Below are 12,219 nucleotides of genomic sequence, written 5' to 3' on the forward strand. Positions count from 1 at the left end.
TTGAACAAGACACATGATGCAGTATCCATCATCTTCCCTCCTCTTCCTCCTCTCTTAGCACCAAGTCTTAGTATTTATAATACTACAGAATAACCACGTACAAACAAATAAACATTAAAAATATGAACTATGAGTACACATCACACCACAAAGTAGAAAAGATTGTAAACATTTATTTGTGAACTAGTTACAACAACAGCCACTGGGTTTACTTTAGGTGTGGGTCCAGAAGAACATGCCAGGTCTGCTGGTGTTAATTCTGCACTATAAAGTTCTATTAGCAATATTGAGAAAACTATAAATATTAAGTTTTCCAGAGGCTGAGGACCAAATATAAGCTTAAGTGGATCTGTTTTCTTGCCACTCGGGGGTGAACTGGGACTTTGTGTGCTGGTGGGTTAGCACTAGGGAAATTAGGTCCAGTTAGTTCTAACTATGGACTTCTAAGCAAAATTAACAACAATCTACTAAAAAAAGAAAAAGAAAAACAAACGGGAAATGGGAAGTAGAATGAAAGATATATAAAATTTGGCATGTAGAATGGCAGAAGACAAAATATATGAGTACTAATAATTGACAAATTCTGATGCAACACTAAGGAAACAAGACACATCCACATCCACTGGGAAAGGAGTGCAATGATGTTGTATAGATGTTTGTGTGAGGTGATTACAGAATAATTTTGGAGTATCTTCAGAATGGAAGTTGCATTTTGGGCATGTGGGGTTTTGTGAAATGTAAAAATCAGTATTTTCAATGTTGTGGAGATGGGAAGTATTCCCAGCATAGATGACAATCTATTTGGGGAAGGCAGTTTCATTTGGGCAAATGTCTAGTAGGGTGGAGTTTAATGGGTTGGACGGATGGTCACCCTGTCCTTGTTGGGTCATTTCGGCATGCATACATTTTGTCAGAGTTATGTTTGCTGTGGGTGGAGAGGATCTATGAATATAGGTTGATGAACTGTGAAGAAGAGGTAAGCATGATACAAAGATATGGACAAATACAAAGGTTATCCATAAAGATATCTTTTTATTGATTAAGACAATTAATCCTCACATACAAAGATGGAAAGGCCAGCAGCAATCATGAAAGCAGACAGTACAGACACAGAGAGAGACAGAGAGGATTGTCAGGCTTACGTGAACTAGTTCAGTGGGTGATAGAACCCTCATAGTATCAGGATCAAGCGAGTGAGCAGTAAGAACTGGTTCTGGTAGCTGCTCTTGATAAAGGATGAGTTCTTCCTCTAAGCCCATTGTATCATCTTCTTCTACACTTGCTTCTCTTGCCCCTGGACTGCTGGCTGCCAGATGACACAACTTGCTTAAACTCAGGAGAGTCTGCAAAGTATGAGTAAAGACAGATATTAACATTCTCTGCAAATAAATACATTCATTACACATGCCTGACATATTTGCACACCAAAGACATTCAAGACCACTATTCCAATGATAAAAACAAAAGCCACCTTCATAGATGACCATCAAGCCAGTCACCTACAAAGGCTTCACCTCAAAAATCCTCAAGCTCCACAATGGAGTACCTTAGGGTGCAGTTCTTTTTCCAAACCTCTTCAATTTCTTCCTACATGACCTCCCATTGCCTGCTGAAAACTAAAGTGTGAAAGTCCTCTTGTATTGTAAGCAGATGACCTCAATTACAACATATTACCCAATTATTGCAAAAACAGAAACAAATATGCAGCTTTACATTAAAAACTGAAACACCAACCTACTCAAAACAGAATATCGGCATCCCAAAAGACATCCAACATCCCACTCATAACCCTTGACATATATGAATCCAACCTGCTCCCCCAAATAACCCTGGATGATCAACCATCCCTACTTAAAAAAAACACAAAGTATATTAAATATTATATGACATACACATAACATTCATCCCTTCACATAAACAAGCTAATGCCTTCAAAACACTCAATGACATTAGGAAGATAAAGAAAAAACAAAAACTAACTCAGCATCCATTACAAATAATTCAACATCACCCAAAAGTATGCCTCACCTTACTGGTAACCTATCTATCAATCTATCTATATATCTGATGCCTGTTCCCTTCTGGTACACCCTCAAGGGGGTGGTCATGGCAACCGAGTCTCCATAACTAGTGAATTCCAGTGCCACTTCTTAGCCTTTAGAGCCTCAACCTTAACAGGCTACTGATAGAGGGCACGTTCTGTGCAGTGTTTGCAGAGGCTCTTACGTAATGTTCCTATTGACTACTTCTACCTAATACTCCTGCCTAACATTCTCATCAACCATTCTACCTAATGTTTCTACCTAATGCTCTGAACTAAATGGTCCTACCCACTACTTCTATCTATTGCTCCTACCATTTTCCCAAAAGGCAGGGCTAACACAAAGCGCTCACTGCAGTAAAATCAAGTTACGAGGAATGAGCTGTGTGAATTCATCAGTATTGTCAAGTGTTATGTGTGACAGGGAGAGACAGTATGTTTGTGGACAGAATGCCAGTAGTCCACTTGTGGGTGAGGCAGAAAGATAACACAGCTCCTGGGTCAGAGGAGAGTAATTTGACAACCAATGAAATGCTGGATCACTCCGCACCTATCACGAACCCTCCTTATACCCTGGCAGGTAGTACTGGTAATATACCTCCCTGGTTGTAGGCTGCTTACCAACTACTACCTACCTACTGGTAACCCATCCTTTCAAAACAAAAGCATTCATAACAATCAATGGCTGCTTATGAACCACAAACATTCAACACCTGAACAATGAATAAAACTTCTTCCAGTGTAATACCATCTCAACATGCTCGCCACCCATCATTTGCAACACACTACACCCCTCCCACTCAAACCACTTCATAACCAACCATCAACCCCCAAGCAGAAATAAAAAGTCTCCTCCATCCTCAAACTTCAGAGGCATATTGTCACAGATCCCCCTCAATCAATAAACATGAAAGTAACTAAACTCATAATATAAAGACTTCAGCACAAAGCAACAACCCCTCTAACCCAGTCTTAAACTCCACTCCATCAGACATAAATTCATCTGAAACTGCAACTCCTCAGACATACCTGAGTAGTACTTTCTTGTACTTTCTTATCTTTCTGATTACAGAACCCTTAACACCCAAGATGGAACAACCACAAAAAAGATACTTCTCAACTGTCCTGCATTCATCCCTTAAAAGACTGAAACATAACATCACCCACTTTCTTAAGAAAATCAACTGTAATACCCTCCTTTCCTGCTTCCTTCCCACATTTCATCTTAAGCAAGGCTTTCAACACTTCTCCTTTCACAATTCCAGTTGCCATAGCTAAGTATGTACAATGAAATGTTTTTGAAGGATACCTAAAGAAATTTGAGCTCATTTCTGTTCTGTAACAGATTTAACTAAATATGCCCAACATACTGCATGAGCTAAAAAGCATGGACAGACAAGATCTCAAGATGGGTGAAGTGCTGAATTACTATCATCAGAAGCCTTATCAAAATCTGATGACTAATTCTGACAGTACCTTTTTCCGACTGAGGTAAGCCATCTCTTCAACAGCTAACTGGCGTAATGTTGAGTGTGCAGCAGAGAAATCTCTGGTCTGAATGTGGTGCAGCCAAGCCAAAGATGTGTAATCTTGTAGGAAACGTGATAGGTCACCTTGTGTACCATGACTCAACAAGCGACCGCGTTTACCAGTTTCAAGGTACCACCGAAACACAAAGTCTGAAAAGCCCTGAAATAGAATAGGATTAATTTCTTGATAAATAATTTTTACATCTGTAAATCTTATTTTTTTCTATACTTTCAAAAGCCAGAGCCTACTGTAAGTTAACAAACATCAACATTATATCTTTCAGTTCTAAGATTGATTCCTTATCATATTTTAAGATGGCCCATGCAAAACCTTTAGACAACATGGTCATCACAAATTCATTAATCATTGCTCACATGCACAACTACTCTACATCATGAGCTAATATACCTTTAAACATACATAGTTATACTTTTCCTTATCTAGCTTCCTTACCTCTGACCCAAACTGGGTCATGTACTGACCCAATCTCTCTTGGTTGTCAGTACGGTCACACACTTCCACTAGTGTTCGGAAGTCACAGTACTTCTCAGCCAGGCCCACTGCTTGGTCATACTGTTCGCCTTGTACTAAGGAATGTAAAATAAGTCATTTAGAGCAGTTGATAAAAAATATAGAGGCGTACTATATATATTCACCAAAAATAAGGGAGTAATAGTTGGAAAAAAGATACAGTCTGCTTGAGTGTATGTTACTGAAACATGTCTGGATCAGAGGGGTCACTATTATCCCATTCGTTGTCATAAGAGCTGCATTTTCAATCTATTGTGTTCAGCTATGTTTTGGTTTATTATAAAAGACATTTTCAGTATAAGTGCATAGAATTAGGAATGTAAAAAAAAAATATATATATATATATATATATATATATATATATATATATATATATATATATATTTTTTTTTTTTTTTCATACTATTCGCTATTTCCCGCGATAGCGAGGTAGCGTTAAGAACAGAGGACTGGGCCTTTGAGGGAATATCCTCACCTGGACCTCTTCTCTGTTCCTTCTTTTGGAAAAAAAAAAAAAAAAAAAAAAAAAAAAAAAAAAACGAGAGGGGAGGATTTCCAGCCCCCCAGCTTTATATATATATAAAGCTCATAATACATGTATAAAGATGAAATAATGAGTAAGTTTTCAGTCAGATGAATAAACGACATACTTGGGCTCAGGAGAAAATGTGAGGAACCATCTAGCAAAACACCCAATCCCATAGCTGGCATGTAAATGTTTCTTCTTTTTATCATTATGCTTAGTCGCTGTCTCCCACGTTAGCGAGGTAACGTGAAGAAACAGATGAAAGAATGGCCCAACCCACCCACATACACATCTATACACATAAATGCTCACACACGCACATATACATACCTATACATTTCATCGTTTACCTACATATACATACACAAACATATACATATATACACACATACATATTCATACTTGATGCCTTCATCCATTCCCATCACCACCCAGCCACATGAAATGGCACTCCCCCCTCCCCCTGCATATGCGAGGTAGAACTAGAAAAAAGACAAAGACAAAAAAGGCCACATTCATTCACACTCAGTCTCTAGCTGTCATGAATAATGTTTATGATAGCTGTTATATATCTAATTTTTCTTACATTTGATCATAAATCATTGCTCTTTAATAATGTATTCACCAAAAAGTAAATGTTCAAACAAATTAACCATTATGATGCCAGTTTATTGAGATGCATCTTTTCCAGGTACAGGGCAGAAACACATCCTCAAATTCACACTCTCAGCTACTTTATAAGTGTTTATTAAAATAATGAATTTCTGTGATGTTGTTTTTGGTCTTACACTAGTGTTTTTTAACATAATTTGTTTGCAAATGATTGCCCTGTAACATTGTATGCACCAAATAATATACATCATAATTTCACGATTATAAAGTGAGTATTGTGATACATGCTACTGTTGGTGCTTTAATGTATGTGAGGATCAATTAGTGATGGCAGTACTTGTCTTATATGCTCTTTTTTAAATGAATTCGTTTGTAAATCATTGTTCTATAACAGTAAATACTGTAAAAGCTCTGCAAAATAAGTTTGTTGAGGTGAGTGCTACTGCTAGTGCATACATGTTTATGATGCTATTTTTGGAGTGGTTTTTATATACTAAACTTCACCATTATGAAGTGAGTTGTTGAGATACATGTTGCCATTAACGAATGAATGTTCATACTATCAATCAGCTGGTGATACTGATTTTGGTCTCTTTTTTCATGAATTTGTTTACAAATGATTGCTCTATCATTTTGTATACACCAAATTATAAACAGCTGGTGTGATATAGCTACTGTGTAATGTTTACAATAAAATCAGTGCGTGATATTCTTTGTCCTATCTGCCTTTCTACATATGTGTTCATAAGTCATTGCCCTATAAAGTCAAATACACTACACTAAATAATACCAACATTACCACTAAAGCATAATTTCCTCTTTGGCCATTCCACTGTAGCTGTTGGTGATAAAGTAACTCTCCCTTCCTATCCCACCTAAAGTGCTGTTCCTCAGGATTCCATCTATTGCTTACTCTCTTTCTTCTCTTTATAGATGATACTGTCTCTTCTACCTCTAACTATATTCACTCTTTTGCTGATGATTCCACTTAACACACCAAATCCCTTTCCATTTCCTCCTCCTCCTTGTACTTGTTCTGCTCCTCATACTAGACACACTTCCTCTCTCTAATTCAGACCTGTGCAATATCTCAGAAAAGGGAAGCAATAATCTAGTCAAACCTAATTGTACTAAAACATTATTTCTTCCTATGTCTCTATCCAAGAGTCACTTGTTTCCCCTGTTCAATTTCAGAACACAACAATTCAACACTGTAATAACATTAGCATGACGAACATGACTGAATCCCCCGATTTACCTGAAAACCTTACATAATCAATATCACAATCATTTGCTTCTCCAAAACTGGTTTTGTTGTTAAAATCCTGTAATTATAATTTTTGTATGCAATTACTTCATATTTACAGGGGTTCTGTTCACCTAGGATGGAATGCTATTCACATCTCTAGGATGGTTAGATCATTCTCCCCTTCTCTATCAACCAGAGTAGAACCAAAGCCTTCTGCTTCATTAAATCTCCTGGTATCACCTCTTTTATGTATGGTGCAATACTGCTGCTCTCTCTCTCTCTTCTATGAATTATTTTGGTCACTGTTTTCGTGAACTGTCTCACTGTGTCACTCCTAAGGCTTGGACCTGAGATATACATCTAGGTGTTGCTTCCCATAGTTTCTGTGCAGGGATCAGCCACCCAAGGACTGACTTTTGTGACACCTCCTTCCTCCTCAAACAGATATACTGTGAAACTCTCATTCTCCTTTCATCTCTGCCTATTCATTAACCTTTCTACCTTTAAAAGTCAGGTCTACAGACACCTGTGGAGCCCTAATTAAATTCTGCTTTATTCTTTCTCTTTATTCCTTTCACCTAAAATGGCCTTTTATCTGGGCATGTTTTGCCCATGTCATGTCAGTCAAAAAAAATTACTAAACGATAATAAATGTTTACAGCCAACTTCTGTTTCATGCTTACTTGCCTCATAACTCTGGTGATAACTGAGAAGGAGTTTTGGAAAGGGAGATAATGATGGACAATATAATACAACTAACTGTTCTGAGGAGGCTGGTTCCACCCTGGCTGGGCTCCTGACAAGCCACCATGGGATGGTATGGTCTCTGGATAAGCCCAGGTACTTAACTCAACTCATCATTATCTTCATAGTTTGACAGTCAAAATTTATATTTTTCTTATTTGTATTTTCTGGATTACATGTTTAACACTTGGTGTGTTTATTCTAATTGATTTTACCTAGTTCCATACATCTTACAGTCTTCGGGTCTTGAGAGTCCAAAATAGTGAATGAAGTGGCAACCAGTCTATGAATCTGCACACTTTTTCTTTATCATTTACTCTTTAGCTGCATAATTTATCCAAAATGACACATCCAGTGCTAAAAAAAACGCCCACAAAATATCTCAAATTCATATATGTCTGAAGAAAATCCATCAAAAAATGTAATATACTTCCCTATATATAGGTATCAGAGGGAGCCATGTAAAAGGGAGAGGGCCCTGGTCGGCAGCAGGAATGCTCCTTATCTACGTAAGTAAACAAAGATTATGGATGTTTTCCATAAGTATTGCTTCACATATACTTTAAACATTATTTACATAATATTTACACATACAGAATTTTTATTACAAGCATAACTGAAAAACAACACCTATATTCTGCTACAACAAAGAAATTGTTTCCTTTAGTGTAAAAATCACTGAAAAATTAGCGTATAAATCTGGCTTCCTGCCCTAATGATAAAATTATGCTCTTTGACAATCTATTGGTTACTGTGATGAGTAAATTTTTTTCCGATTGTGTTCTTTGGTTAATAATGACATCTATGGATAAGATATAAGAATTTAACATCAACTGGGAATTCAAAGGAGTGCATAGGCCATTAAACCTCAAATGAGATAAAAAGCAACCCATGGTGATTCCTCATATGAGGCATAAAGCAGTGTAAGGATTACCTAGAAATCATTACTTTCGCTTCATGAAGAGGACTTATAAACATCTGAATCATCAACACTAACCTTGGCTACATTATCAAAGGTACTTGTAACACCAGTGCTAGATTCTTTCAATATTTTCAAAATTTCTTTGTCTTTCAAGCCACACCTCCTCACTAAGTAACTGACTGTCATAATCTGAGGCATTCTGATGACACCCTACTGTTCCTTTTGGGAGGACAATATTTAGCAGCCTTGAAAAGAAAAAAGTAGGAATATGGTGACTTGCACAGTATGACCATGGTGGTTTAAACACTGAGAGTTTTAAACAGCAAATGAAAACAGTGAATGAGTTAAGTGAAAGTAAATTTTATCAACTATTTGGGTTTGGAACACTGTAAGAATTGCAAGTCAAAATTTATGAAACTTAGGGAGAAAAAGCTAGAAGCAACTATCAAAATCTTTACCATGGAAATGTGGGAAAGTAGATGAAGTGATCTGGTAGGACTGACCAAAGTTGTACATGTACGAGATCAGAAAAGATCAGCAAGGGAGTGATCAAAGTCGAGATGGAAAAGCCAGGAGTATGTGAAAATGAAGGGTACAAGTGTGTAAGAATGTGAAGAAACATTTGGAGAGGATTCAGCATAAGGTACTTCCCTGTCAGAATGGGAATTATCATACAACTCGACTTCTCCCTTTGTTCTTACTTTTAGAAAGTAACAATACAGGATGGGAAGATTCCCAGCCTCCTGCTCATGCCTATCTCAGGCCACTCCTATGATATGCAGAAGATAAATTGGGTAATATTCCTTCTCCTCTATCTCTCCAGATGTAGAACCATTCTTTAAACAATTTATCAATTAAAAAAAGGGTAGGCTGAAATGCTGCGGGTATGTAAGAAAATAAATAAGGAGATAACTGATCAGGTTTAGCGTTCAATACTACACATCTCATTCAGATATGAAATTCTTCAGAAAAGTACAAAATGCACTTGGTAACAATCCTTGCTCTAAGCTCACAATTATTACTATTCATAGTTCTTTTACAAAAGAATAATTTTCAGTAAAAGTTGTGTTTAGTTGTCTATAAGTAATTAACTTACCAAGTGGCTGAATAAGGTTATAGCGATCCCTCTCATATGAACGCACTAGGGCTTGATGTGAATCATGACTGACTGTTGAGAGGGACCGCAGTTGGGGCTGGTAGCCAGTGAGGATGACATCAGCAAGATCAACCATTTGTACATAAAGCTTGGCTCGGGTAGCACCATCCTCAGCACGCACTAGGCCCACCTGGGTGCAAATTATATGATGTTGAATAACAACTTAATTCATTTTAACACCTTCTTTCTAAACTAGAGACTGAAATATCACATGTTACCTATAAACAATGGCTGTATCTAGAGGCAAACAAGTCTACCATAGGGAGTTAGGTGTCCTTAATCTCTTGCAAGCCAGCAGGACTGAGAATGGTGACCAAAGTTCTTCAAAGTAGATTTACAAAAAAGATACATGTATGTCCTTGATCCATGCAATGTACATGGGATAGGAGTAAAATATAACAGATAGACAAGAGATAGGTAATCTCTGCTTACCACAATGGTGCTTAACAGGGTGACTGAGATATTAGAAAACTGATCCAGCTAAGATAGTAAAGTCCCTAATCTTGTTTAATGTTGCTGCTCAACCTTTTCACTAAGCATTCTTTCTGACAGTCAGATGCCCAATGAGAATGAAAAAAATATCCTTCCCAAACTATCTTTATATCATTTCTTTTTTATACATATCTGCCATTTCCTGTACTACCATGGTAGTGTCAAGAACAGAGGACTGAGCCTCAGAGGGAAAAATCCTCACTTGGCCCCCTTCTCTGTTCCTTTTTTTTAGAAAAGTAAAAACTGGAGGGGAGAATTTCCAGCCCCCTGCCCTTTTAGTTGCCTTCTATGACATGCAGGGAATACATGGGAAGTATTCTTTTTCCCCTATCCCCAGAGATAATCTTTATATCATATGCCATTGAAAAAATTCACCAACAATCAGTATGCTTTCCTCCACATTGATATGGGAGAATGTATATTGTGCCTAAGTTAGTGGCATGGATCCTCTCTATTTATGTTATTTATGGAAGTCTATAATGATTAAAGTTATTCTTGGTATGGTATCCTTCTATCACTCCATATACACCTAAACACATTACACACTTGTGGGAATCTGTGAAAGAGTAAGAAAGTAAGTCCAGAATGATGTACATAAAAATGAAAGTGAAATATGAGAGGTAGGTGATTATTAAAGCTGAACAACCTCAATTCTTTAGGGGGTTCATAATATGGAAAATATAAAAAATGCATAAAATTTGAATAACTACCAATATCTAATTATAATAATGTATTAGATATTGTATTCTGAAGTATACATAGTGAATAGAACATCATATTAGCAACATTTAATAAAAAAGATGTACATTCAAATAATTCCAGTTTGTAAATATGAGTAATTGATTGTATGTTGATCTAGGAGTAAAATACAGGTTTTTCGCTCTTTGAGCTTGTTTGTAAGTACAGGTGTTTGTAGGCCAAACTTTAGTAAGTCGGGGACCCCCTTATAAAAAGAACTGGCCTGAATGAACTATGGCAGAAACACGATGAGAAAACATTTCTTTTTTCTCTGTATGAGATAATATCTTGTAACAGTGTTTACTATCTTTGGCTACGCAGACACTATAGTCCTACCTAAAGATCTGTTTAGCAGTTTTGAAACAAATAATCATTAAAACTGATAATTCTCAGTTACTAATCTTTTATGACTCTTATTCCATTCACTTTACTCATTTTGTACATGGATCATATATGTATCATTAAGGCATTTTCAGTCTTTTTACTTTCATTTTGTATTATAAAAGCTGGAAGCATTATTCTTATTAATTTCAGAAAAAATGTACCTTGTATCATTCTTTGGGATGTCCTACAGGTTGCTGCCAAGTCTAACACAAACACAAAATTCACAATAACTATACTGTCATTGAGTTTAAGCAGCATGATCTAGTTATGCTTAAACAGGAAAAAGCATCATATTTCATGGGCTTATCTTTAACAATCCATACCTGGACAGTGGTGCCATGCTGCTCTAGCAGTAGTGTCCGCACTCCTCGCGACCCTTGAGAAGCAGTCCACGGAATGTGTTCCAGTGGTGGATCATTAGCAGTGCCTGTAATGCTGCTAGATATGATTCTGGTACTTTGCAACAAGGCCAGAACCAGTGTGTTTACAGAGTGTATTGTAGCAGGAGCATCACGAGGTGCCACATCTGCTGAGAGCACCTGAGAAATGCAGAAGTAATAATTCATTGATGAAGTTCTGTAATTCTAATCTAGTAAAAGGTGTTAAAAGAAAATGCACCCGATCATAAGCCTACATACACAATAACTATGATCAGCTATAGGTAACAGCCCCCCATAAAAACTTACACACAAAAGCCTGAATATGTGGAAATGCATTCAAACATATCAGAAAGATAAAGGTAAGATGAAGCAAAATATGTCTCAACTACTGGGCATTAATACAAATTTGACCTATCTTTTCCAATCTTTCTGAATAATTCACTTCACAGATAATTTAAGTCTAATCTAATGAGGTTTATCATACATCAAAATTATAATAGGAAAGATGGGTGAGTTGTATAGTTGAAAAGCTTCTTAATACAACAGTAATACTCTCAATCAGTAGATATGAAAAAATATCTTAAAAAACTAAAAGCCTTCATCAGTGCAGCAATCCATTTTGGCTCCAGTCTCTGAAATACTGTTTTCCCCCCAAAGCACTGCAACTGTTGCACTTTTCATTTCAAATGGGTGATTCAATAAATGTAAAAGAGGTAGAGTCTGGTCATAATGTAAACCCTCACTTATTTGAGTACTTCATAATGTAATCACCAAAATTAATAATAAAACAAGCTACTCAATTTTCATGAACTACTGTTTGCACTGTGTGATTTTTGAGAGGCACAATGCTGATATTGTTCTGAAATTTTGTAGCTGCACATTATATGACATAATTTTCTGAAGAGAGACAATAA

General features: G+C 36.7%; 1 protein-coding gene across 2 annotated transcripts in view; it reads right to left on the bottom strand.

Annotated features, from left to right (window-relative positions):
* Window positions 1–12,219, bottom strand: part of Nup133 (nuclear pore complex protein Nup133) — a 53,244-nt gene that overhangs the window by 2,395 nt on the left and 38,630 nt on the right. For both annotated transcript variants that reach the window (XM_071675782.1, XM_071675781.1), the window contains exons 15-19: window positions 11,249–11,464; window positions 9,252–9,441; window positions 4,025–4,158; window positions 3,518–3,730; window positions 1,143–1,343 (exon numbers count right to left, since the gene is read on the bottom strand). In XM_071675782.1, the coding sequence (XP_071531883.1) occupies window positions 1,143–1,343; window positions 3,518–3,730; window positions 4,025–4,158; window positions 9,252–9,441; window positions 11,249–11,464 (954 nt within the window). The remainder of the gene's footprint in view (window positions 1–1,142; window positions 1,344–3,517; window positions 3,731–4,024; window positions 4,159–9,251; window positions 9,442–11,248; window positions 11,465–12,219) is intronic.

The sequence above is a fragment of the Panulirus ornatus genome, chromosome 21 (genome assembly GCF_036320965.1).
Source record: "Panulirus ornatus isolate Po-2019 chromosome 21, ASM3632096v1, whole genome shotgun sequence".
In the NCBI taxonomy this organism is placed as follows: Eukaryota; Metazoa; Arthropoda; class Malacostraca; order Decapoda; family Palinuridae; genus Panulirus; species Panulirus ornatus.